At 48.8% G+C, this 27,776-nt stretch overlaps 1 protein-coding gene across 5 annotated transcripts in view; it reads left to right on the top strand.

The window, feature by feature from the left end:
* Nucleotides 1–27,776, top strand: part of ARHGEF10 (Rho guanine nucleotide exchange factor 10) — a 122,793-nt gene that overhangs the window by 6,951 nt on the left and 88,066 nt on the right. For 3 of the 5 annotated variants that reach the window (XM_017887850.1, XM_017887848.1, XM_017887847.1), the window contains exons 3-8: nt 7,160–7,315; nt 8,282–8,569; nt 12,156–12,222; nt 14,507–14,583; nt 17,149–17,205; nt 24,226–24,389. In XM_017887850.1, the coding sequence (XP_017743339.1) occupies nt 7,160–7,315; nt 8,282–8,569; nt 12,156–12,222; nt 14,507–14,583; nt 17,149–17,205; nt 24,226–24,389 (809 nt within the window). Of the gene's footprint in view, nt 1–7,159; nt 7,316–8,281; nt 8,570–12,155; nt 12,223–14,506; nt 14,584–17,148; nt 17,206–17,945; nt 18,113–24,225; nt 24,390–27,776 lie in introns of those variants that run through there. The other 2 variants (XM_017887849.1, XM_017887851.1) reach the window with 2 other exon arrangements.

Below are 27,776 nucleotides of genomic sequence, written 5' to 3'. Positions count from 1 at the left end.
CAGTTTGGTGGCTTCTTCAAAGTTGAGCAGCTCTTCCTGTGTGATCCGCGGCCATGCCCCGGCATATTTTTCCAAATGAGTTGAAAACTTAATGTCCACTCAATACCTGCACACATAGGTGTCGACAGCAGCTTTATTCGTAATTACCAGAACCCAGAAGCAGCCATGATGCCCCTCAGGAGGTGAATGGATAGGTAAACGGGCGCACTCATACAATGGAACAGTCAGTGCTCGGAAGAAATGAGCTGCCAAGCCGCGAAAAGACATGGAGGAGCCTTAGATGCATCTTACAGAGCGAGAGAAGCCAACCTGAAAAGGCTGCACGCACACGATGTGATTCCAACCACGTGACATTCTAGAAAACACAGAACTGTAGAGACAGTAACAAGATCAGTGGTTGCCAGGGGTTTGCGGGAGGGAAGGATGATAGGTGGAGCACAGGCGATTTTTAGGGCCACGAAATTCCTTGATAATGGTACATGCATGTCTTTACATGCCTATCCAAACCCATAGAAGGCACAGCACCCAGAGCGAGCCGTCAGGCAAACCGTGGGCTTTAGTTAGGGACAGTACCTCAGTGTTGGATCCTCAGTTGTATGTAACAAGCATTCCACTCTGGCGGGAGATGGGGGATAGTGCTGGGGGAGGCTCTCTGTGGGGTCAGGAAGTATATGAGAACTTTCTGTACCTTCCTCTCAATTTTCCTGGGAACCTAAAACTTCTCTAAAAAGTTGTATCTCTTAAAAGTAACCAAACTGGGTTGGGCACGTTGGCTCATGCCTGTAATCCCAGCACTTTGGGAGGCCAAGGCAGGAGGATCCTTTGAGTTCAGGAGTTTGAGACCAGCCCGGGCAACATAGTGCTACCTTGTCTCTACTAAAAATATAAAACTTTAGCTGGGTGTGGTGGCTCATGCCTGTAGTCCCAGCTACTCAGGAGGCTGAGGTGGGAGGATTGCTTAAGCCCAGGAGGTCAAGGCTGCAATGAACTGTGGTCACAACACTGCACTCCAGCACAGGCAACAGAGCATGACTCTGTCTCAAAAAAAAAAAAAAAAAAAAAAAAAAAAATCATAATAACCAGCAGAAATGAATCTCTGCTTCAGACCATATGAAGACAGGCACAAGCAGAGGGGCCCAGTGGGTGTGGGGATGGCTCTCAGGCTCACACAGGCCATTAGCTGTCTTGATAGCTCGAGATTCAGGCCTGCGAGGTCCACTAGGCTCAGGTGTCTACAAAACTTAGAATTGATAAGAATTAAATAACAGGAACAAGTAAGGCCCTTGGTCACACTGGCCACCCCAAGTGCAATGGCCATGCATGACTCGAGCTGTCCTGTGGGTCCTGTAGAACCTCTCCGTCATCCTGGAGAGAACCGGGGCGCAGCACCGTTTCTGTCCTGAGGGCCCAGTAGAACTCTCCATCATCCTGGAGAGAACCAGGGAGCAGCACCGTTTCTGTCCTGAGGGCTCTCTAGAACCTCTCCATCATCCTGGAGAGAACCGGGGCACAGCACCGTTTCTGTCCTGAGGGCCCGGTAGAACCTCTCCGTCATCCTGGAGAGAACCGGGGCACAGTGCCCTTTCCAGCAGCAGCATTTTAAAGATCGGATTGTCAGGTAACTTCCTCACCCTTTTTTGCATATAGGTATAAACTAAAATGGGCGTAGTCAGATTATGTCATAATAATTGGAAACACAATGTTTCTTAAGGTTTTCTATTTCATAACTTGTTTTAGAAATGTGTGCCTCAGTTGATGAGCCAATTACCTGCATACTGACAAGTGTAAATAGGTTGGTAAGAAGTCAGTGTCACCGAGGCAGCCCCAGTGGCCCTGCTGTGACAGAAACAGTCGGAATCCTGAGGCTCAAATGGCTGCTGCTGTCGGTCAGCATTAGGGCCATCCTAATGGGCTGCTGGTGACCCACAAGGGCCGGCCCCTGAGTACAGCAGAGCCTGTGGTTCTCCTGGAAAGTGCAGCTGTGGCCAGAGGGTAGCCTGTCCTGGGCAGGCCAGAGGAAAGGGGCAGGGGAAGAATAGTCCCCCAAACCCAGAGGCCTGGTTAGATTTGTAGATCTGGGCCGGGCGCTGGCGGGTGGTTAGATCTGGGCCGGGCGCTGGCGGGTGGTTAGATCTGGGCCGGGCGCTGGCGGGTGGTTAGATCTGGGCCGGGCGCTGGTGCGTGGTTAGATCTGGGCCGGGCGCTGGCAGGTGGTTAGATTTGGGCCAGACGCTGGCGGGTCGGCACGGGCTGCACTGCCGCCTGTGTTTCCTGCTCCATGTCATGGCCTTCACACGTGACTCTCAGAACCTGCCGTCCTGCGTGTGCAGCAGGAGCACAGAGCCTCTCCCCAGCCGCAGCCCTGCCCAGGCCCCCTTCCCTGCTTCCCTGCCGTGCTGCCTACCCAGGGTGCCGGGCCCTTCCCGCCCACCTCCTGGGCTCCACAGGGACTAGTGGGTGGAGGACACTGGGCCGTGGTGTGTCCAGTGAATGACAGCTACACTGCAGATTCCCCACCAGCTTTTTGAAACATCCCTGTCATCTCAAACTACAACACGTTTTATCTCCCGAGATGCTTTCAGCAGCCCTTGAGCATTTTTTTCTAGTTTGCAAATTGTAGTTTTTCTCATCAATGTTCTCCTTCAGCTGTATGGCTCAGCTCTGAAGCTGGGCTTTTGAGGAGCAGGAATTCCTTCTGTGGCTGCAGCAGGAGTGTTGTGGGAACCGACCCGGCCCAGCTTGCCTGGCTCCCGCCTGGGCCCTGAGGATGACACACGACCTTTTGTGTTGCAAAGGGCTTGGCTGAGCTTGCAGGGGACGGGGAGGCCTCCTGGGCTGCAGGCTGGAAGTCCCAGGTCAAAGTGCTGGCAGGCTGTCTGTGCTCCCCGGGAATGTAGGTCACAGCCTTCCTTGCCTCTTCTGGTGCCTGCCGTCTGTGGGCACTCCCGGGAGTTCCTGCACCTGTGCCGCCAGGTGGCTCCTTATCCCTGTCCTGGCCTCTGCTCTCATGAGGATGCCGTCACGCTGGGTTAGCCCAGCCTGCTCTAGCACAGCCTTCTGTTAACCAACTGCACCGGCAGTTACCTGTTTGCAGGTGAGCTCACCCGTGGGATTGGGGGTGAGGATTTCAGCACAGGGATTTAGGGGACACAATTGAACCTGTCAGGGCTCGGGTCAGAGCTAAACTTAGGACCCCAAATGCCGGGATTTTAAAGGCATTCTGCATTGCCCTTCACGAAGGAGCTCGGTGGGGTCTGTGAGGCCCAGGATCTCCCAGGGCCCCGGGAAGTGTCTGGGATGGACATGCTCAGCACACACCGCCTTGAACGCCCGGCCCCACGCTCACCTCAGAGGGCGGCGCAGCCTCACCATTGATGGAAGCCCCTTTGGAGGTGGGTATCAGGGAGGAGCAGCCCCGCTCCGGGCGGCCTCGCCCTCCGTCCTGGGCCCCTGCCGTGGGCACAGCTGTGGGCACCAACGCAGCCGGGGGTGCAGCCTCAGGTGGTTACATTGAGCGCAACTTCCCTCTTTGAGTTCTTGTAGGAAGGCTGTTTTTTTTCTTGCTGGAAATGAATTCTGGGAGGAATTTGCAACACACATCATTCCGGAGAGTTTATACAACTTGAAAGTCTTCCCCTCTGGTGTTTGCAGAGGACAGAGGGCAGCTCCGCCAGTGTCTGCCAGTCTTGTGGTGACAGCAGAGAGCTCTTGAATTCCAAGCCCCAAGCCCCTTCCAAGGCTCTCCACGTCTAAACTAACAAGATTTAAATGTTTGGAGGAATGTCTTGATTGCTGTGATTTACCTTGTGTACAGTAATCAATTCTACTTAAAGTTTTACTAGGGGAAAAAGTGAGTTCTTTTGGCAAAAAAAAAAAAGTTTGAAACTTGCTCATCTGCTCATTCTCTCATTCATTCACTCACATGACAAGCGTGTTGCGCATTGCCGCCTGCCAGGTTTCACACTGCACCGTGCTGGGCGGTGAGCAGAGGTGCAGGCTCCGAGAACGCGTGCAGTTCTTCTCAGGGTCGTACCTGAACCTGGCACACAGGACCTGCACTGTCCCAGGTAATCCCACAGGTCTCCCGGGCTGGTGTCACAGCCTAGGAGGTGGCATATGGGGAGGGAGTGGAGGGACCTTGGTGTCTCCTCAGGGCCGTTTCCTGCACACACGGGCTCCTATTCACTGCCTTCCTTCCTGAAGACTTTAAAGAGAATTCCTTCTTCCTGTATGGGATACAGTGTGGGTTCCGGTCCCAACAGCTCATGTTTCTCCCCTTGCAGACATTTAAGAGCCTATTTTGTACCAGACATTGTCAAGGTTTTAAAAAACAATATTTATAGAATCATGTCTAGGTATATTTTATCTAATTGTTAGAGTTCAGCGGCAGTAAAATATAATTTCCAAAAAATAGAGTTGACAAAATAAAAATCTAATGTGATTGTGTCACCATCCGGATGAATCTGAACATGTGCCCGGCAGTGGCCTCTTATGTTGCTAGGTCAAAACAGAAACTTTGGTTGGGGTGGGGACAAGGTGTCGCTCTGTCCCCCAGGCCGCAGCACAGAGGCGCGATCTCAGCTCACTGCAACTTCCACCTACTGGGTTCAGGTGATCCTCCCACCTCAGCCTTCTGAGTAGGTGGGACCACAGGTCCACACCTTCACACCAGGATAATTTTTGTACCTTTTTTTTTTTAAAGAGATGGGGTTTTACTATATTGTCCAGGCTGGTCTCAAATTCCTGGGCTCAAGCAATTAGCCCGCCTTGGCCTCTGAAAGTGCTGGGATTACCCATGTGAGCCATTGTATCCGGCAATACATAAACATTTTCACCCATCATTTTCATCAGGCATTTACTCGGCATTGTTTCCCCAGCATGTTTATTTGGCAAACATGATTTTTTCTCCCCAAACATGAATTCTATGGAAATGCCGGTTGCATTTGGAAAATACTCCGGAAAACAGTTTTTTTGTTTGTTTGTTTAACTTTTTACTTTGAAAGGTGTTCACCAGTTTATTTCAGTAAACTGACTACTTAATGATATGGCAAAAAACAAAAACAAAAAACCTTCCGAAATAGAAATAGGTATTGTTTACAGTCACTTGAGAGATAGTGAGGACTGGTTTGAAAGTACATAGTTCATCAAGGCTCAGACTCTGGAAATTAGCGGTTCTGTCCGTTCCAGCTCTCCCCCCCCTTCGATTGTTTCACTCGGTTAGGCTTAAATTCAAAACTTTGAATTTAGAGAAGTCTTTGACCCTCTAGGAAGTGGGTGAGGCTTTGGTATCTGGGCAGAGCAGAGTTCACCATCCGGAAGGACAGCAGCACACACTCTTATCAGGCATATGTTTTAAAATAATACATTTTGAATCCTTTTCTTGATTCAATTTCAGTATTTGTCATTCTCATCCTTTTAAAACTTGTGAGTGTTGGTGGAAGCAGTTCTGGAAGGCTCTTGCGGCCCCCCAGGTGTCATGGTCGGCTGGGGGTCTCGTCTCCACTGTCCTCGCAGTGAAAGCTGGATCCAGTCACGCTGTCACGGACCTGGGCCCCTCTGTGTATTCGGTGACCTAAAAAATCTGTTTCCTTCAAAAGGCGCTCTTAGAATACATGACTAGTTTAGGAGATTCAAAGGAAAATGAAACACCTCAAATTTAAAGGCTGTTTTTAGACCATTAGAGTTCCCCGGGAGGCCCGGCAGAGTGCGCCTGGAGACTGAGTGGAGTGGAAGTGGGTCGTGTGTTGTGGGTTCCTCCCTAGCAGTGGTCCTCCTCAGCCCCTTCCACAGCTGCCTGCAGCTGAGCTGGGCCACCCTGCCTAGGTGCATCTCCCTGGCCCACAGGGGAATGTCTATGTTGGAGGGGCTTGGTTTGGGCTGACCCAGGCCCTGTCCCGAGATGCTACCTGCTGCTGTGGACTGCAGGGTGTGGCAGCAGGAGGTTTCCTCAGGAACATGTGCTGGGAAGAAATCCTGGCCCTTGAGAAAGGCTGGAAGGGGCTGGGTTCCTCTCGCTTCTGGGTGTGTGGGGTGGTGTCATCCCAGCACACGGTCTCCTCTGGAAAAAGGAGAAGCACCTGTCTGCTCTGATGGTGATGCGTAGTCCCAGCACGCTCTCTGCAGATGGTGCACACGGCGGCCACCCTGCAGGCTGCACCACCAGCCGTAACCCCAGTCCGAGGAGGCCTGTGACTCACCTCCTGCAAAACGTTTCTTATCAAGCACCTGCTTGGAACGGTTATTAACCATGCTCTTTAATAACTTTGGAAGTTTGTGTTTTAAGCTATATATCGATGTTCATATTTGACACTGATTTTCTAACCATTAGAGATAATTAATTAAAAATTGTAAATAAAAGAGGCAAAATGAAAGTTAAAGGAGAAGAATTCTAGGGAGAGACGTTGGGTATCAGAAGTTATTTCTAAAAGTAAAGTGGATGACACTGAATTCTCTTCGGAACCATCAGCCCAACCGGGTGATGTTCATCTGCTGGGGGCACAAATTTAAAATGGAAAAGCTCTTTTCCCCTCACTTTCTCTTGTTTTCTTTTCTTCTTTCTTTCTTTTTTTTTTTTTTTTTTTTTGAGACAGAGTTTTGCTGTGTCACCCAGGCTGGAGTGCAGTGGTGCAATCTCGGCTCACTGCAACCTCCACCTCTTGGGTTCACGAGATTCTCCTGCCCCAGCCTCCTGAGAAGCTGGGATTACAGGCGCTTGCCAACACACCCAGCTAATTTGTGTATTTTTAGTAGAGACGGGCTTTCACCATGTAGGCCAGGCTGGTGTCAAACTCCTGACCTTGTGATCCGCCCACCTCGGCCTCCCAAAGTGCTGGGATTACAGGTGTGAGCTACCGCGCCCGACCTCTTGTTTTCTTTTCTAACGGTGAATTGTAGATCCTATTAAAAGAAAATAAAAACCAGTGATTCAGAATTCTAATGATATATATTTTGCCCCTTAAAAAGGCTAACTACAAGTGCAGTATAGCATCGAGGAACTTAGTCAACCTCTCTGACTAACATAGATTGATCGATCTATATAGAGGCACTTAGTCAATGTCTCTGACTAGCATAGATCGATCTATCTATCTGTCTGTCTATCTATCGATCGATCAATCTATCTATCTAACCTCCTTGATCTGGTTTTGGTTTTTCTCTTTAGAAAATGAAATGAAATATGATACCAATAATAATGAAGAGGAAGAAGGAGAACAGTTTGATTTTGACAGTGGAGATGAAATCCCAGAAGCGGACAGACAGGCCCCCTCAGCCCCTGAGACAGGAGGTGCTGGAGCCAGTGAAGCCCCTGCACCCACAGGTGAGTTTCCAGGAGGGTCCCCAGGAGGGTCCCCAGGTGAGTCCCCTGGCGGGTTCCCAGGCGGGTCCGCAGATCGCCAGTGTCGGAGTCACCTGTTCTCAGCCATCAGCTCTATTGGGCTCGCCCATTTTCTCCCCATTCTTACTGCCCAGCTGGAACACTGTAGGGAAGGGATGATTTCTAGGAGCCAGAGACTTACGATTTCTTCATGATATACCTGAAATGACTTAATTTAAGATTGGCTAAGTTTCTTCTCTTTGTACTATTTTCCATAATTTTCAACCTTTTCACTCGACTTTTGTCTTTTGCAGAGAAAAGGTGTTGCTATTTCCCGATAAAAATGACCTCATCATTGTATCACTAGATTAAATGAAGTATTCAGAACATGTGGGATGAAGTAGCTGTAGAGGTTTCTCTTTCTAAGTCTGGAGGTGGGTTGGGTGCTTTCATTCGCTGACCAGAAGGACTGCGCAGGGCAGGCTGCGGTGGGAGAGCCTGCACAGTGTTTCTTCGTGCGTGGCACCCGCCACTTGGCTCACACAGTGTTTCTTCAGGTGTAGTGCCAGCCTTTCAGTTTGCACAGCGTTCCTTCTCTCGGTTTGCCAGTGTTTCTTTGGGCGCAGCACCCGCCTCTCAGCTTGCACGGTGTTTCTTTGTGAGTAGCACCAGACTCTTGGTGAGGGGAGTGGCTGCCCGCCTCCAGCAGCTTCTCCCTGACTTAGCTCATGGGATGAGCCTCCTGTAGTGACCAGGCTGCGTCTGTCTCGCCCACGCGCAGAGGTGACGCTGGGTTCCCCATGTGCGAGTGCTCCCTCCGAGGCCCACCCAGTGACCTGGGAACGTCCAGGGGTCCTGGCATGGCATGGAGGGTGGGAACTCATACCCGCTTCCCGCCTGTACTCCAAGAGGGCACGCTTGCCCTGCCCTTGGTGATGTGTCTGCTGACCAGTCCTTTCTGCACCCCAGGAGGTGAGGATAGAGCTGGAGCAGAAACCACCCCAGCGGTAGAGGCTGCTAAGCTGGTGCTCCCGATGAAAGTCAACCCATATTCTGTCATCGACATCACGCCGTTCCAGGAGGACCAGCCGCCCGCCCCTGCGCCCAGCACTGAGGAGGAGAGTGTGGGTCTCCATGTGCCCTGTGGGTACTCGGTGCCTGTGCCCTGTGGCTATGCGGTGCCCTCCAACCTGCCCCTCCTGCTGCCCGCCTACTCCAGCCCAGTCATCATCCGTGCCATGTCCCTGGACGAAGAAGGTACTGCTGCCCTCCTCTCCACGCCCGCGACGTGGCCTGTGGTTCCCTCCTCTCCACGCCACCGATGTGGCCTGTGGTTCCATAGAGTCGGGGCCTGACCTTCCCCCCTCCTCCTCTTCATGCCCCTGACATGGTCTGTGGTTCTGTAGAGTCTGGGCCTGACCTTCCCCCTGCCCCTGCCCAGGTCATTAGATATTTGTTTATGGAGTTGGAAAGTGAACCCCCAGTTCCTTTTCTTCAGTGATGGGAGCACCCCTGAGGGAAGGCCAGGGCGTATTGTTGGGAAAATTTTGAAACAACGTCCGGTCCCGAATGTGTTGCCTCCTCATGTCTGGGGTGCCTTGAACTTCACCCCGATTTCTGGTTCCCCCACCAGGTGCTCACGGGAGTGTGTGCAGTTTTTGGCCTACATGACTCACTGTGCTAGATGACAGTTACCATTATGTATGTCCCGTGTCGCCTGCTGGTCTAGAGACTCGGGCTCCTTGGGGTCAGAGCGTGTCTCCCTGTCTTCATTCCAGAGGAGGGAGGGGCAGTGGGGGTGGAAGAATTGCCTCAGGGGCTCCCTGTCTCCCACCCATGCTTTTCCTCGCTGGGGAGATGCCGCAGGACCTCGGCAGAGTCCTCAGTGCAAGGTCAGAGCCACCTGGGGCAGCACAAAGGGCAGAGTCGGCCACTGAGGATGGTGTTCCCTGCAGCCAGGCCACGCTCCGAGCCAGGACTGTGGGTGCCTCCAGCTCCTCACTCACCTCCAGTCTCCGTGTCCTCAGTGCTGACAGCTCTGTTTTGAGTCTGCTTTCTCCTCCACTTAGTGAGAAGGAGCCACTGTGTGCATTAGAAGGGGCTTGGTTGGTGGAGCCCGTTCTCTGCTGTCCTTACATGGCCCTGGCATGTGTAGCCGGGCACCAGCTGTGTCTGCAGAGCCCCAGGTTTCCACTGGAAGGACAGCGTGTAGGCCATGGCTGCTCCGACTGCAGCCTGAGGACTGGGGCCTCCTGCCGGCCCCGCTGTAGGCCCAGGTGCCAGGGCAAGGGTGAGCACATACCGTGCCTCCATCTTCAGGAGTGACCCAGTCGAGGCGTCTCGGCCGAAGGTTTCCTTTTTTGCCCAGCCCTGTTTCTGTGCTGCCTTTCCCAGGAACGCGCTGCAGGATCCCCAGGGTTCGTGGGATGTGCCTCTAATGGAAGCCCACAGCCTCTACGCCTGAGACCCGATTCTTATTCCTGTAAAGGTTTCAGTGGAAGCAGCCTTCCCTTTCCAGTTAATAACAGTTGAGAAAAAAAATCCTTAAAGAAAAATCTCGATGTTGGATTTTGGGAACCGCAGAGGTCTCAGGATAGACGGCTTCCTGTGCGTTTCCCTGTGGAAGTCGGCCGGAGTCCTGGGAACTCACCACGGTCTGCATGATCCACGCTGCTGTTGTCCCTCAGGGACCACAGAGCGTGAGAACCCCCCGGAAACGAGGGCGTGCGGAGTGTGGCATTCTTGGCTGAAGGAAAATATGTTTATTTTAAAGTGATTTTCTTATTTTAAAATATTATTTATTTTAAATAATTGCACATCATTTAAAGTAATTTGTTTTTTAAGTAACTTAGCGTGAATTTAAAACAATTTGCTTATATTTGTTCTGTCAACCTAGAGCCAGTAGTAATGCCTTGTTCTAATAAAGACTATCTAAGTCCCGGAGTAGAGGAGCGGATGGCTGTCCGGTTGCGTTCTGATCATTGAAGGAGAGATGTGAACGCAGACCTCTTTCCTGAGAGGTGGAAAAGCGTGGATTTGGTGCCAGCCCGCCTCCCTCACCCCGGGGGGCACTGCTGGCTTTTCAGTTCCTTGCTCCAGAGCCTCCCTGGAGTGGGGCAGCCACCTGGCTCTGCAGGCTTCCCTGGGACGTACAGCCCAGCCAGGCTCCCCAGGTCTGCAAGGTGGGAGCTTGCAGAGCCCTGCCTGGAGCTCCCAGCTGGCCAAACTGGGATGGCCAGGTTCCGTTGTTTTTCCTGCTGACCGACACCAGCTCTGAAGACATCCGCAGGCAGGTCCTGCTCTTGTTTACGCACGGGCCTCTTGTGGCCAGAAGCCTCTGGGTGCGCTACTGCTTGGAGCTGTTCAGGTGACTCCCTGGTGTGCAATGTCTGCCTGCTTCTGACCTTGACAGACTCAGTTTGCAACTTAATTCCCTGAAAGACGGAGGACAGAAGAGTTTCCAGGGGTGGACCCCTGAGAAGGCTAATGTGTGTGCCCTGGGGATGGGAGTCTGAGCTCCTGGACGCCCCCGTGGGGGAAACAGTTCTTGCCGTACAGTGAGATTGCTGCCGGGCAGCACGTCCTGCCTTTGTCCCTCTGCAGAACACTAGTAAAAGCTTTGTGGCTCTTTGGGTGTTTCTTTGAGGCAGTGTAGTAGCACGGGAAGGGCAGTTTTGGGAGTGGGCAGATTGGATTTCAGATCCTGCCTCTGCCCTGACACCTGCCCCTCAGGAAGGTGACCCAGAACACTGAACCAGCAGATGCCTGTGGGATTCACAGCGCTGCCCGCAGATCCACGCCCCCAGCCCTCCCGGCATCCCGTGTCTGTTGCTGTTCAGCGTCCAGCTGTGTGGCGGCGCCTGGTGTGACCAGGGGCCTGTTTTCATGGATGAGATCTCCAAGCAGGTTACATTGAGCTTAGCTCTCTCGGACTTTGAGCCAACTGCTGCTGTTTGAAAACGGTTGAGAAACTGTTACTCACCACAAAGATAAATTCCCTTTAGAAGGTGTTTCATGGACAGCTGCTAGTGTGGGGATAAACGGCAGCCACCGAGTGCTGCTGGCTCTCCTTCCCCACGTCATTCTTGGTGCCACGCGGCTGGGCGGTGGCAGATTTCTCAGGGGACCACGCAGCCCGCACGCGGTACAGCCATCACAGACTCTGGCTGGCTCCTGCCCAAGAGCCCTCCGAGGTGGGAGGGTCTACTCCTTCTGCACTGGTGTCTCAGGCTGTTCTTTGATCGTCTAAGTTCGTACCTCACCTGCGTAGAATGTTTGAGAAGCCTGCACTGTGGCTTTGCTCACGGCTCACCGTTCACCCTGGAGAGCCACAGATGGGCGGGAAGGAATCGCCAGTTGGGTCTCACCGTGCGTGTATTTGTGCATGGAGGGATGTGAGTGTGTGTGAGTGAAAGTTGGTGTCACATGTCTCAAGCGTAACTACTCCTCTCTTGAACATCTTTTGAGTGTGCCAGGTGGATGCCCCTTCAGGCCAGTCACAGTCATGGCTCCTGTGGACATGTGGAATGGGAGAGAACATCCCGTTTCTTCCTAGCTCTAGCCTGATGCATCTGGGTGCAGGTCACAGCCGTCACTCCCATGGATGTGCAGAATGGGAGAGAACATCCTGTTTCTTCCTAGCTCTAGCCTGATGCATCTGGGTGCTGGTGCAGTTTATCTAAGAGCTAAAATATTTTACATTTATTAGGTAATCATCGTTATGCTAAGATAAGCCTCCCACTGATAAGAAGGGAATGTGTGAAATCATTTTCAAGGGTAAAAACACCAACTTCGTAAGCATTTCTGTCGCGCGTAAAGCAGCATCACTTATTTCCTTTCCCAGCAGAAACAGCGGAAGTCATGGAAGATCGCCAGCCCAATTCTCTGAGTTCCGAGGAGCCTCCAAACAGGTATCTGCCTCCCTCCATCTTCCCACACCTGCTGAATTCCCGCCTTTCTCCTGAGGATCTGGACGCGGGGATACTGGTGTGCATCCCTGCCCGCCATCCTCAGCTCTGCGCGGCAGGGGCTGTCCCAGCTCCACCTCCTGCCTCAGGTCCCTCCCAGGCGAGTGTCCCCTGGAAATGTAGAGTCAGGACGAGCGGAGTGAGGGCCTGGTAACTGGGTCTGATTTCAGCCGTGCAGGTGTGTCCAGTCTCGGCCCTTGTCACGGCCCTGCTGCTGCTTTCCCTCATTTGCTTTTCTCCTTTCTATCATGAAGGCGGCCTTTGCAGGGTAAAGCGTCCCCCGTGAAACCCCCTTCTGGCAGGTGGAGTGTCTGGCGAGCAGCACCCACGCGAGCAGTGCTCTCGCCCCAGTTTAGACAGAGTTGTACCACCAGGTAGGTCCAGCCAGGGTTCTCCATTAGAAATTGCAGATTTTATGTAAAATTGAAAATGAGTGTTAGCGTGTTATCACTGGTGATCTAAAATGTACTGTGAAAAATAACGTGCATTGAAAATAGGAATTATTTTGAAGAAAATGAATGTAGCATGTAGTGTGATTAAACCTTAAATGATCTTCAAAAGGATGAAATTTTTCAAACATGGAAATAGTTATGAATAGTTTAGAATACTGTTTCTATTTGATTCAGATTTTCTTTTACCTTTTAGGTAACTTTTGTTTTGATACTATTTTAAACTTTGAAAGTGCAAGAATGCTCCTTGTTGATGTGATAAGTTCTCAGAGCAGGGGGCCGCATCCTAATTCCACACGTGCACAGCATAGCACATGGGGCAACCCCAGCGGCCACGAGGCTGTCACCAGGACGCGGGGCATCCCCCAGCACCCACGGGGTCGTCACCAGGACGCGGGACATCCCCCAGCACCCACAGGGCTGTCACCCCGGACACGGGGCTTCCCCCAGGCACCTACTGGGGCCGTCACCAGGAACGGGCATCCCCCAGCACCACGGGGGCCATCACCCCAGGGGAACACGGGCATCCCCAGGCACCCCACGGGGCGTCACCAGGACACGGGGGCATCCCCCAGACCACGGGGGTCGTCACCAGGACGCGGGACATCCCCCAGCACCCACAGGGTTGTCACCCAGGACATGGGACATCCCCCAGGCACCCACAGGGCCGTCCAAACCCAGGACAGGGGCATCCCCCAGCACCCCACGGGTGCCGTCACCAGGACAGGGCATCCCCCCAGCACCCACCGGGGGCCGTTCACAGGAAGGGCATCCCGCACCCACGGGGCCGTCACCAGACATTGGGAATCCCCAGCACCATGGGGTGTCACGAGGACACGGCTTTTCCTCATCCTGAAGAAGCCTGCAGGTACCTGGGGCCTGTTAGAGCTTTTTGCTGTGAAATTGTCATCATGGGGTGCTCTGCATGGATTTGTCACGTAAATTCTTGTTAAACGACCTTCCCATAAAAAACATTTTGGGGCCTCCGTACACACCTCTGGGTGCTCACCCTGCTTCCGGTCTCTGCCTTCCCAGCAGTGTCTCTGCGCTGCCACTGGGCTCATCCTTGCACAACTCCCCATGGGATGCAGTGTCCAGAGGCCTGATCCCTGCTGCGTTTCATCGTCAGCAGTGGTGCCTCTCCTGGGGCGACGCTCAGTGTGCGTGGTGAGTCTGACCTCACCATCCTTCCGAGCAGAGCATTCCCACAGCTTCCCATTGCCAAGGGTGACATCCCAGTCAGTCATCCCAGTCCCTGTGTGTGCAGGACTCTGGTGGCCCATGTGACCACCTGCTGTGGGCAGAGCACCACAGTTTATACTGAGTGGCCTTGCATCTCTTCTCCCACTGACCTGCTCCTGGACATGGAGACGGCCCATTGCGTTGCCCACTGGCATCTCTACCACCCAGCGTCATGAGAAGGGCCTAAGAGGTCCTCAAAGGGGTGGCTGAAAAACCAGAAGACAGTTCAGGCCTTGTAGGGCAAGGACCGTATTGCTGCTGTATTGCCCTCGCCCCGTGTTCTGTGCCGTGCGTAGGTGGAACATCTGGAATACTTACTTACAGAGTTATGAGTGAAAACTTGAACTTGGGATGTCCTATAATATTAGCTTGGAAAATATGTGATTCCCTGTATAGTAATATTTATATATATATATATATATATATATATGTATACACACACGCACACGCACGCGCACACACTCTGCAGGGCAGTTGGCAGCCATGTGACTGGGCTGTGCCTGAATATTCTGACTTTATGGTTTGTTTTCTTTAAGTGAAGATCAAGTCAGTCGAGAGGACAGCGCACTGGCTCGCTGGGCCGCAGACCCGGCCAACACAGCCTGGATGGAGAGTAAGTCCCCAGCCGCCCACAGCCAGAATCCTCACCACGCTCCACAGACGCCACTGTGGCGGGGCCGGGTCCCTGAGTCTCAGGTCCCATCAGATCTAAAACGCTAACAAGATATTTATTTACTGAAAATAGTAACACGGGCTGACTATGCAGAAGGTTCCAAGGGTTCCCTGAAGCTGTCACTTCCCGTGAGGCCACCCCAGCTCTCCACGTCCACACCCTCACTCTTCCTGGTCGTTTCTTTCTAGCACAGGCTTTGTTATTGTGGTAACAGTGAGGTATGTGGGGAACAGAAACTCTGACCTGCAGCTGCGGTCGGCCACCACCCAGACGCTTACCCTGCGCTTGGCAGTGATTCCCAGGGAGATTCGGTGTCTGGCACCCGCTTTGAAGAGGGGGCGGGTGGGCCTACCTTCTTTTTCCCGTACACACTTTATTTTACATAACTTGGTATTTTATCAAATCATATAAATTTAAATGGGGATTCCCGAGTAAATCTTTTGTTAATTTACCTTTGGCAGAAACAACAGATTCCAAACAACAGATTCTCATTTATTTGTAACTTAAAAAAAGTTCTGTAGCGTATTTTTCCAAAACAATAGCCTGAAGCAAATGTGCTTGAAAAGCTAACTGGTAATGATCTGATTAATATCATAGCTTATTTAAGAGAACTATTACTTAAAGGACAGACTAGACATGTATTTTGAGAAAACACAATTTTGGTCATGTGAATGATTCATGTTCAGATTTCAGAAACAGGAAACATCCAGAAGTGCATCATTTTATTTATAATCTCACCCTTGAAATGATGGCAATCTGCAGTGCAAACAGTAGAGCAGAGTTCCAAACTCTATTTTTATGTACATTTAAACCTGTAGGATTATGAACCGTCTGTGTGTGGATTAAAGCAAGTGCACTTCCAACATATGACTTAAGCTTCCATACGATTAAGAGTAAACCCAAAGGCATTCTTTCTCCCTTTAAGTTGGCTGTGCCAGCCCACCTCCAAGTGGCCAGATCTGCAGTCCCACCTGCGGCTTCAAAGGCTGAAAGATTTTTAGCTAGATTTACTTGTTTTTTTAATTTTCAAAGGAAAAGTAAAGATTACTTTCCTGATTATGCCTCTCATTATCCACTGGCTCACTAATTTCTATGTAACTGTTTTGTATGATCAGCTTACAAGGTAGAACCATCTTAGTTACCTCCTGATTATTAAACTGTCTCCTGGAAGTTTTCATTCTGGTTTTATTTATGACTGTTAAAACAAAGATCTTAGTGTAATTAGATGATTCCACTAGGTCACTGTTAAAGCAGGATCATTGCAGGATTAAATTATTGTCTTGGCTGTTTGCTAACAGTTTTATTTCCAAAGTAAAATTTGTCTGATTTTCTTCTCATTACTCATTTTTATTGTCCAGATGACAGTGAATTAGAATAACTATATTTGGAAATATGATCTCCAAGCTAGCAGTCCCTGAACGTTATCTAAGAGGAGTAGAAATCTTTACTGTGGTTGCAGATGGTAAATGCTATTAAAAGAAAGAGCATCTGTAATACTGGAGCTTGACAACAGCAGCAGATAAGGAATTTTCCTGAATGTTTATTTCCCGCTAACGTGGGGACAGGAGCAGTGGCGGGATGTTAGGGGAGAGTTCGGGTTTGTTGCTCTCATTTTCTTTCTTAAGTGGCTTGGGAAGCGTTTGCCTGTATGTTTTCGACAGTCATACGTCGTAGTTTGGACGTTCTCTTGCAGGGAGGGCACCACTAGTCAATGAGTGGAACCTTGATTTAAAGGTCTTTTTATGAAATGGATTTTCATGTGAAGCGTGTAACTCTTACAGATATTTGAGTAAACCTCAGGCTCATTGTTGGTGTCCTTTGTGGTCGTCTTGTACAGCATGGTTTTGCTTCCAGAACTTCCCTTCTTTTTTATGAAATGGTTTCGCTTTCACAGAACCCCAGTGTTGCATATGATACAGATGGAGAAACACTGTCCTATATGTTTAGCATTTTGATACTTGCTACTACTTTTTACTTTCAGTGGCACAAAATCATGGTGTCATTGGTTTATTTGGATGGTTTTCCGGTTTATCCAGCACTGATGGGCTCTTTTCTTGTTTCTGGAATTCCGTGCACCAATGTTGTATTTTTTTGTGCGTCAGAACTTAACTTCATAAGCTTGAAATGCTTGTAAGAGAGCCATATAGAAATGTTTAATTGAACACACAATCATAGAATAAGATTGGCCTGGAAACCATAAATCTCCTTCCTAGTGACATTTTACATCTGGTCCATTTAAACAGACATCCTTCATTCCCAACAAATTATTCTGCCCTAAAAATAATGCTTATGCTTTGGTAAGGTGCTGTTCCCTGCCTTACAGCCCTCGCTGTCTACTGATTAGGACAAAGAAAAAATAAGTAAAAATAAATTTAAAAAAAACGATCCTTATAAGCCAACTTTTTGAATAATCATGACATCGTCAGCGACTGTGGCCTATAGAATTTAAATTGCACGAGGTTTATGTTGGTCACTGCTTAAAGTGTTTCTCCCTGTTTATTCCAGATCCAGAAGAAGCAATTTACGATGACGTTCCAAGGGAAAACTCAGACTCTGAACCAGGTTTGATTTTGTCTGGAATTGATTTGAGGAGATTCCACTCAGCAGCCTTTCCCTCTGGATGCAAAAGTTGACTGTTTAGTGGACAGTGCAGACGTTTTCTGTATTCATGTTTTGTATGTTGCTTCTAGAATGGCTTATTGATGTGTGGTGGAATGTTGGTGTTTGTGCACATTTGTGTGTCTGCTTATAACACTTGAAATAGGGCAGTTTAATCTTACTTATTCCAAGCAAGCAGAGGAGTTAAAGGTACGGAAAATGTTGGCAAAGAGGTAGGAAACACTGAGGCTGAGAAGCAGCAATGTATGTCAAATAAATGACATCAATGAGAAAATAGAATCAGGCCAAGATAATATTCAAAGAAATAATTAAGATTTCTGTACAATTAAAGAAAAATATAAATTCTCAGATTTTAGAAATACAGATTCAAAGCAAGATGAATTACACGTTGATCCATAGCTAGGCCAGTACAATGGAGACCGCAGAGCACCAAGCCCAGGGTGAATCTCCTCAGAGCTACTAGAGAGAAAACATGGCTCCCTACAAAGGAACTGCCATTCTACCCACAGGCTGGGGGCGGGTTCTTGACGCGAAGAAGGAAGTGGCCCTTTTAGCCTGAGCGGCCACATCCAGCGAAGTACTGTCCTTTAAAAAGGGAGATGGGCCGCATGAGGCAGAGCCGGGGGACTTGCTGCCCGTGGAATCTACGGAAATAGTTAATGATGCGCTCCCTGCAGGGAAGAGCACACTGAACTGCGAAGGAGGTGATGGGAGGCCGGAGGGAGTGGGGAGCCCAGGAGGTGTCGGGTGTGTGGAAAGTCCACACTAGCGCCGCTCAAGACAGCCCTGACAGCGCTGATTGAGTTTAAGATGGAGCCAGAACCCCAGCCAGTGCCGACTGAAGGACAAGGTGACAGTTCATGCCATGTGTTCTGAAGTTCTGAAGTCAGCATTTTTTACTGATTTTTTTTTTTTTTTTTTTTTTTTTTTTTTTTGCTATGATTGGTCAAGTTTGCATTTTATGGGTAACTGCTAAGAAAATAGGAATAGATTATTTAACTTTGAAACCAGTAGAGCAAAACCGAGTCTGGTAAAAGCAAGAAAATATAAAAGAAGAAAGCTTTGCAAATCGTATAAGAAAAGACTGCAACATAAGTACAAACATATTGGTATGCATAGCAAAGTGGATCCTATTGCCAGTAAAAGAAATCCTCAGATTGGGTAAAATAGCAAAGCTAGCCATAAATGCTTATGAGAGATACATAAGGGTACAGAAGATTTGTAAGTAAATGGATGGAAAAAGAAATATAATGCAAATTCTAACCAAAGTATTGCCAGTATCACTATAATAATACACTAAACGTTAAGCCATAAAGCGAGGAATAATTCATGAGAAGGATATGTAACAGTTCTAAACTCATATGCACCTAACAGCATAGCCTTAAGATATGTAAGCAAACTATAACAAGGCTTAATCAGAAATATGTAAATATACTATTGGGGTGAGAGATTTTAAGAAAACTCTGTCTGCTATTGACAGATCCTGGACATAAAATCAGTAAACCGGCCAGACACAGTCGCTCACGCCTGTCATCCCAACACTTTGAGAGGCCAAGGTGGGTGGATCACTTGAGGTCGGGAGTTCAAGACCAGCCTGGCCAACATGGTGAAACCCCATCTCTACTAAAAATACAAAATTAGCCAGGCGTGGTGGTGGGTGCCTGTAATCCCAGCTACTTGGGAGGCTGAGGCAGGAGAATCGCTTGAACCCGGGAGGCAGAGGCTGTAGTGAGCCGAGATTGTGCCATTGCACCCCAGCCTGGGAAATGAGTGAAAACTGTCTCCAAAACCACAAAACAGTAAACCATAACAGACTAGAACAGCAACAGCAACGTAGTATGATTGACTTGAAGGTCATATGCAGATCCTTGAAGCAAGTAGTTCCAGAATATGTATTTTTTTAAACACATGGAATTAAAAAAAATTATATAGTATGTCTCAAAACAAGTATTAACAAATGCCAAAGAATGGGTGTTCAGACCTTATTTCCTGATAACAGTTGAGTAAAATCAGTAAAAAAATTCAACACAAACATTTAGAAATTAAAAATAATATACTACTCTGTAACTCATGGTCAAAGATAAACACAAAATAGAAACTAGAAAATATATTGACTTGAATGATAATGAAAACATTAATAAACTATACAGTATAGATTTCAAAGTCTAAGGAATTATAGACATAATGGCACGTGTTAATAAAACAGGCTGGGCATGGTGGCTCACACCTGTAATCCCAGCACTTTGGGAGGCCGAGGTGGGTGGATCACAAGGTCGGGAGTTCAAGACCAACCTGGCCAAGACGGTGAAACCGCATCTCTACTAAAAGTGCAAAAATTAGCCGGGCGTGGTGGTGGGCGCCTATAGTCCCAGCTACTCAGGAGGCCGAGGCAGAGAATTGCTTGAACCTGGGAAGTGCAGTGAGCCAAGATTGCGCCACTACACACCAGCCTGGGCAACAGAGTGAGACCCCATCTCAAAAAAAAAAAAAAAAAAAAGAAAAGAAAAAAGAAAACAAAACAGAAAACAGTGAACTGAGGGAAGTGACAGGAAAAAAATAATGGGCAAGGCAAAAATGATGAAATAAAAAACCAGGAAGCAACATAAAGTATTAACAAAACCAAAGATTGGTTCTTTAAAAATAGTACAAAAATAGACAAGCCTCTGGTTATATTAGGACGAAAGAGAGAAAGCGAGGAGAGGGATGGAAGAAGGAAGGAAGGAAGGAAGGGAGGGAGGGAGGGAGGGAGCGAGGAAAAAGTTGATCAAGAGGATGTAACTGCAGTAGAAATTGTAAAAACCATAAGAGGATGCTATAAATAACTTTTGTCAAAAGTTAGATTAAATTAAAATTGCCTTGAAGAATCAAATATACCCAAAATAAAAACCATGAATAAACCTATAGCGATCCAAGATATTGAATGATTTGCTTAATTACTGTGCAGAACAGCCCACCAGGCTTAGATGTTTTTATGCTGGGGTTTACTGAGCCTTCAGGGAGCAGACAAACGCCTCTGTCACATGCACGGTTCCAGTGAATAGCAGAAGCAAGGATGTGGTGTAAATTAGTTTATAATGTTGGGATAAACTTGTAAACGCCCCTCACCCACAAGGGTTGATGCTACATTTCCTTCTTGAAATGTCAGGAAATTGAATCCAGCATGACCCTGACACATAAGCAAGAGCCCATCTTACCTCTTACATTCATGGCGGCAGCTCAGGATCCTTTGGGGAGCTCTTGTAACACGATTTCCCCAGATTAACGGACACAAACCCGCATGCTTCTCTCAGCATGTGTTTAAAAAGCACTTGCGGAGATTCAGTGGCCATCCAACATTAACAACTCCTGATAGAAGGAAACTCACTTCGCTGAATTAAGGACGTGTTCTTAAAATCTACCGCAAACGTAATGGGGAGGACCCCAAGGCATTTATTAATTTATTCATTCCCCAAATCCGTTTTGGGGAGTTCCATACCCAGTACTAGATGGAGGTATGCTTGCTGTCATGGAGACAGAGTGGTTTCATCCTGTTGATCAGGAAAACTCCTAGGTGCTTGCAGGTAAGTGTGCTCATAGGAAGTTTACTTAAATAGATGCCACAAATAAAGTGAGGACCAAAGGCTAGTTGCTGTAAAAACAAGTTTGAAATGCATTTTGGGGTAATTTGTCCAGCTGCGTTGGGCGTTCCTTGCAGAAGGCGTGGTCTGGTGACTCAGAACCCAGCACACTGTGGAAGTCCAGCAGTCAGCCGTCTGCTGTGTGGCAAGGCCCAGTGTGTCCCCTTTGTAAGGACAGCACAAGCAGGAGTTAACAGGCCATCCATAGCGGTGGTGGGGCAGGGAGCCAGTTTCCGAGAGAAGCTCACGCCGCCACAGGAGGGTCCCGTGGGATGCTCTGTGCAGAGCTGTCCTGAGGAGCGGGAGACTGGAAAGCCTGGTGGCTGCAGGAGGGCACCCTGCAGAAGTATCCAGTAAACCACTCACAGCACAGCAGCAGAAAAACGAAGAAATTATATGTGTGTATATGTGTATATTTATAAGAACTCAGAAGCCATGGTGAGCAAAAAGCAAGAGGAGAAAGTGACAGTGTGCTGGCATCAAGTTGTGTTAAGAGGTGCCCGCGGGGTAGTGCACCCGCATTTCCTTGTTGCGTCGAGAGGAGCCCGTGGGGTAGTGCACCCGCATTTCCTCGCTGCATTGAGAGGAGCCCATGGGGTAGTGCACCCGCATTTCCTTGTTGCATTGAGAGGAGCCCGTGGGGTGGTGCACCCGCATTTCCTCGCTGCGTCCAGAGGAGCCCGTGGGGTGGTGCACCCGCATTTCCTCTTTGCGTTGAGAGGAGCCAGGGGTTAGTGCACCCACATTTCCTCATGGTGTTGAGAGGAGCCTGCGGGGTAGTGCACCCGCATTTCCTCATTGCCTTGAGAGGAGCCGGTGAGGTAGTGCACTCGAATTTCCTCCTGGCGTTGATAGGCGCCTGCGGGGTAGTGCACTCGCATTTCCTCGTTGCGTTGAGAGGAGCCCGTGGGGTAGTGCACCCGCATTTCCTCACTCATTTAGAGTTCGGGGCTCTCAAAACACAAGGAGCAAGTGGGAGATGTTACAAAGGCCACACAGGGCCACTTTTTTTCTGTTTTTTTTTTTTTTTTTTTTAATTGTGTCAGGGTATTTGTAAATATTCGTTTCAGCTAGTTCCATACGTACAGTTGAGTGGCATTAGGTATGCTTACTGTGCAGCCAACACTTCCGTAGGGCCACTTTTTAAATACGCTGGGCTAAGGGCCGACAAGATTGTTATCACGGAAAATAAGTCGATGGCACTGCCCTAGTCACTGGCTCGGTCAGAAAACACATGTCAGGGTGACTGGATTTAACGTCCAGTTTTAGAACCACAAATCTGCGAGCCCAGGCATTCAAGAGGACATAAGTAATTCACTGAATTGATGGTTAGCAAGACCCTTCAAAGTCCTTGGAAGTTCCACGTATGCCGGGGGCCAGAACAGCAATTGCGTTTCTAAAACATTGAAAACCACCCATTTTTCATGCCTCTGAGTAGCCTGAGTTGTAATAGAGCTAAGGTAACGGCGTCTGAACTTGCCTGATCCTGTGGCCAGGTCCCCGGAGCCCTAACAAGGCCCTGAGAGAACTAGATTGATTGATTAGACTCTGGCCAACTGCTGTGCTGAATACAGAAAATGTAGCTCCAGCTCTCAAAGGGCTGAAAATCTAATTGAGGTGAAAAAGATAACATGTATAAAAACCATGTCTGTGTGGACTTGTTTTATGTAGACCAGAAAAGTTGGAAGTCCAGAGATGGATGCAAGGAAATGGGGGATGGAGGTTCCTTAGAACCTCTGGAGGGAGAGTGCAGACGCACACCGGGGCGTGCAGCGGGTGGAGGTTCTAAGACAGGCTAGAGGGAGAGTGCAGACACACACCAGGGCATGTAGGGGATGGAGGTTCTATCACAGGGTTGAGGGAGAGTGTAGACACACACCGGGGTGTGTAGGGGGTAGAGATTCTAAGACAGGCTGGAGGGAGAGTGCAGACACACACTGGGGTATGTAGGGGGTGGAGGTTCTAAGACAGGCTGGAGGGACAGTCCAGATACACACTGGGGTGTGTCGGGGATGGAGATTCTAAGGCAGGCTGGAGGGAGAGTGCAGACACACACCGGGGCGTGTAGAGGGTGGAGGTCCTAAGACAGGCTGGAGGAACCGTGCAGACACCCACCGGGCCGTGTAGGGGTGCCCTTTCTGAGTCCACTAGTCCATGGTAGAGGCTGCAGCCCCTCCACTCTTGGGCACGTGGGTGGGCTCTCAGGGTGACTCTTGGCTCTTGGGCACATGAATGAGCTCTCAGGATGACGCTCGGCCCCAAATTTCAGGCAGTTGTGCAAGGACTTGACCTGTTCATCTGCTGAGCTGAGTTGCTGAGGCTGCCGGGTGCCCGGGTGGTGATCATTGCCTGTGGCACACGGAACACACTGCAGCTTCTGCAGAGTGAGCTCATTTCACACATTTTATGGCTTTGCTAGAACTTTTAGACATTTGGAGGACCTGTTTTGTAGTCAGTGGAGAAATATTACAAGGATAGGGTAATTTCAAATATCTAGGGATGATAAGTGACAGGTTCATGTCTAATTTTGCATTTCCAATGAAAGGAAGTGTTGGTTTTGAATGTTACTTCTGTGCTAAGATGTATATATTCCTCAGTGCTTAATTACTAAGGATCTTTAAGGCCAAGTTTTGTTATAGTGAATGATTGTGGGTGCATAAAGAATAAATTTAATATTTTTAAGGCATGGAGATTATTCTTAAGAGGTTATTTATGTCTAAGAAACCAGGTAAAATAAAGAAACATTTATGCTTGTGTGAGTCATAAAAGATTTAGAGAGACTCTAATATTCTGGTATTTTGAAGAATGTCATTTTCATTCTCTAAAAGTCTTGTTAGCATCACAGCATTGAAAATTTAAAAATCTATGTGTATTTTCTTGCTAGTGCTGGTACTTGAATATCTGTATCATCCACCTATCCCTAGTTCTATACTCCACCATCCATCTACCTGCCTATCATCTGTCCACCAATTCTCTCTCTAATTTTCAAAACATCCCGTAAGTTTATATAAAGGAAGATTTTTCTTCGTGGGAGGTTCTCTAAGGCTGACAAGTTATCTGACATGACTGTGGCGGATGCCCGTAGCCAGGTGGTCCTCAGGGTACAGATGGGGCAGCGGCACTTGTGAGAAATGCCTGAAGCGCTTTTCCCTGGCACTGCCCGGGTGGTGGAGGCTCTGCACAGTAGCTTCCGTGGAGCCCGCCCGGGGCTCTGCAGGGTCCTCAGCATGATTCAGATTTGCCTCCACCCCCAGCTCTAGATAACTCGGTAAAACCACAAACAGGCACAAAACAGCTCACATGGAATTCTAAAGTTTTAATTTCATTTTGGAATTTATGCACTCAGATGAAATGATTTATGATGATGTTGAGAATGGGGATGAAGGTGGAAACAGCTCTTTGGAATACGGATGGAGTTCGAGTGAATTTGAAAGTTACGAAGAGCAGAGTGACTCGGAGTGCAAGAATGGGATTCCCAGGTCCTTCCTGCGCAGCAACCACAAAAAGCAAGTATGTATTTTGGGCACCTGTGAGGGACAGTGCTCTTGTGTTGACACGGGCAGGGGGCTGTGAATATACGATTGTGATCCACCTACTACTTCTTAGTGATTTGTTAAGATGCTGATTAGTAGTTTGGGGAAAGCATAAGATATTGGCAAAGGAGAAGACGTCTCTTGTTTCATATGGTTAAGTATCGTCGTGGAAGGATTGAGAAATTAAACTTCTGTAAACCACTTAAAAGGTCTTAAATGGCCGGGCGCGGTGGCTCAAGCCTGTAATCCCAGCACTTTGGGAGGCCGAGACGGGCGGATCACGAGGTCAGAAGATCGAGACCATCCTGGCTAACACGGTGAAACCCGTCTCTACTAAAAAAATACAAAAAAACTAGCCGGGCGATGTGGCAGGCGCCTGTAGTCCCAGTTACTCAGGAGGCTGAGGCAGGAGAATGGCGTAAACCCGGGAGGCGGAGCTTGCAGTGAGCCGAGATCGTGCCACTGTACTCTAGCCTGGGCGACAGAGCGAGACTCCGTCTCAAAAAAAAAAAAAAAAAAAAGTCTTAAATGAGCTCACCACCTGGAATAAGAAAGTAGTTATTCTCTGAATTGCTTGTGTTTTAATGTATTATGTGCTTTGCACATAGCACCGTTGGCAGAACACTGAGTAGATGGGATCGGGGTTCCCTGAGACATAGCACATCTGCACTTTGCCTTAAGCCAGGTTTTGAACTTTAACACGTTCAGCATGAACAGGAAGAGGTAAAAATAGAAGATGTTAGATGTTAAGGGACAAAAGCTTCTAAACTGCCCTGTGACAATCCTTTCTTTTTTCTTTTCTTTTCTTTCTTTGTTTTTTTTTTTGAGATGGATTCTCACTCTGTCTCCCAGGCTGGAGTGCAATGGCGTGATCTCAGTTCACTGCAATCTCCGCCTCCCAGGTTCAAGCCATTCTTCTGCCTCAGCCTCCCAAGTAGCTGGGATTACAGGTGCCCGCCACACACCTAGCTAATTTTTGTATTTTTAGTAGAGATGGGGTTTCCCCATGTTAGCCAGGCTTGTCTCGAACCCCTGACCTCAGGTGATCTGCCCATCTCAGCCTCCCACAGTGCTGGGATTACAGGTGTAAACCGCCGCACCCAGCCTGGGAATTTCTTTCTTACAGGGAATTTTTATTTTTGTGTGTGTGTGTGGAAAAGTCTTGAGATTAGGGTGTGAGGTGGGACGTCAGAGCTGTAAGGCATGAATTCTGGAATTGGATGATTGTGAGCCATGGAACCTGGGAACTGTTCAGCTGAGACACATCCCAGGTCTCGGTGGTGCCGGGCCGTGCCACAGGGTTTTTGTTGTTAGAGTTTTTTTTGACTATTTGTAAAAGGATAGATTTGTGCTCATCTGCAGTGATCTCCATGTACTTTCTGTGTGAGGCTGAGATGCAGGCCACACGCAGTCCTCGTCTGAGGCCAGCCAGTCCTGTGTTACTGATACAGATGGTGACCCGATGCCCGCCATAGTGACAGTTGGTGATAACCGGTTTTATCCCGCCCGTCCCCTAGTAGCCCCCAGTAAGCGGAGATTTCACTCCTGGACGTAGCTGCCACATCCCTATGGTTTGCAAGTGATTATGGGTTGCCTACAATTCTCATATTCTGTGAACCTGCTTCATGAAACTCAAGGAAAATCTACCAGATCATGGCGGTCAGCTCACCTACCCAGTTTCATTCACAAGTTCTTCCAGGAATTTGATCTTTTCTGTCACCATAATTATTACAATAGCGATTTAAACAACCAACGAAGCTGCAATTGTAATTTTTCTGTTTTTTTGTTTATTTGTTTGTTTGGTTTTTTCTTTGAAACGAGTCTCGCCTATCGCCCAGGCTGGAGTGCAATGGCGTGATCTCAGGTTACCTCCCGGGTTCAAGCGATTCTCCTGCCTCAGCCTCTCAAGTAGCTGGGATTACAGGCAGCCACTATCACCAGCTAATTTTTGTATTTTTAGTAGACACAGGGTTTCACCGTGTTGGCCAGGCTGGTCTCAAACTCCTGACCTCGTGATCTGCCTGCCTCAGCCTCCCAAAGTGCTGGGATTACAGGCGTGAGCCACTGCACCCAGCCTGCAATTGTAGTTTGTAACAGAGCTGATAGCTAAGATGATATTTAGCTTGCTGTAGCTGAGTCAGACACTTGATTTAAACTGAGATTTAAGAAGAGTGCTGGACTCTGATGTCACAGATGGAGGCTCGGTGGGTGCCTTGGAGCGTGGGTTACATGCTGTTTGGTTTCGCCTTCGTGGTGGGCTGTGGACAGCGGGGCCAGGCCACTGAGGAGCCCAGAGGCATTAGTAGTCACTCCTTAATAATAACTCAGGAGACCCTGCCCTTGCCTTGGGGCAGACCCATATCCCAGAGGAGCCCTTGACTGCCTGGGCAGTGCCAGTGGTTCAGCAGCCCTCCCTGCTGGGAGAAGGAGCTGGGGAAAGCCAGCACACAGTGGGTTTGTGGTGCAGAATTACAACCTGGGAGTGCCGGGCTCTGCATTTCCAGCCTCTCCTGCACCTCCATATTGCCAGGACGGTGGCCTGGACTGGGGAATACTGTGTGGGGGTGCAGACAGGGCGCCTCTGGGTTAGGCCTGACCAGGATGAAAGTGCTGCAGGCAGCACCAAGTTTTCTAGTTTAAACGGTCACATTTTAAAAACGACCAAAATAAAACTAGATGTTCAAAAGTCATCTCAAAAAAATCTCGAATTTTATTAAAGTGTCTGTGACATGAGAAATGCCCCCAGGGGAGCAGTGGGGCCTCAGCCACGGGCATCTGAAGTGCCTGTGACCACACAGACAAGGATCCAGGGGGTCCCCAGTCAGTTAGAGACAAAGTGACCTCAGGTTGGAGACTTGAAAATCCATGCTGCCATCCCCAAAATATGTCACCTTCAGTACAGTTTAAATACAAGTATCTTTTGCTTGGATGCTGACATAAAAATAATTTTGTGTATTTTTATATATTGGATAATGTTCATTCCACCAAAATGTAAATGAAGGATTTTACAGATATTGTGTGTGCGTGCATTTGCTCCTGTCTAGCACGGAGAAGACCCTAGCCTGGTGTCTGGATAGTGTCTGTGTTTTGATGCCATGTTTAACTCATTTCTGCATTTATATCTCTCTTTTTTTTTTTTTTTTTTTTGAGACAGGGTCTTACTCTGTCGCTTAGGCTGGAGTGCAGTGGCACCATCACGGCTCACTGCAGTCTCCACCTCCCAGGCTCAAGCGATCCTCCTACCTCAGCCTCCTAAGTAGTTAGGACCACAGGCATACACCACCCTGCCTGGCTAATTTTTGTGATTTTAATAGAGACAGGGTTTCACCATGTTGCCCATGCTGGTCTTGAACTCCTGAGCTCA

The sequence above is a fragment of the Rhinopithecus bieti genome, unplaced genomic scaffold (assembly GCF_001698545.2).
Source record: "Rhinopithecus bieti isolate Rb0 unplaced genomic scaffold, ASM169854v2 scaffold_15838, whole genome shotgun sequence".
Classification (NCBI taxonomy): domain Eukaryota; kingdom Metazoa; phylum Chordata; class Mammalia; order Primates; family Cercopithecidae; genus Rhinopithecus; species Rhinopithecus bieti.
This window is presented reverse-complemented; position numbering and strand designations above follow the sequence as displayed.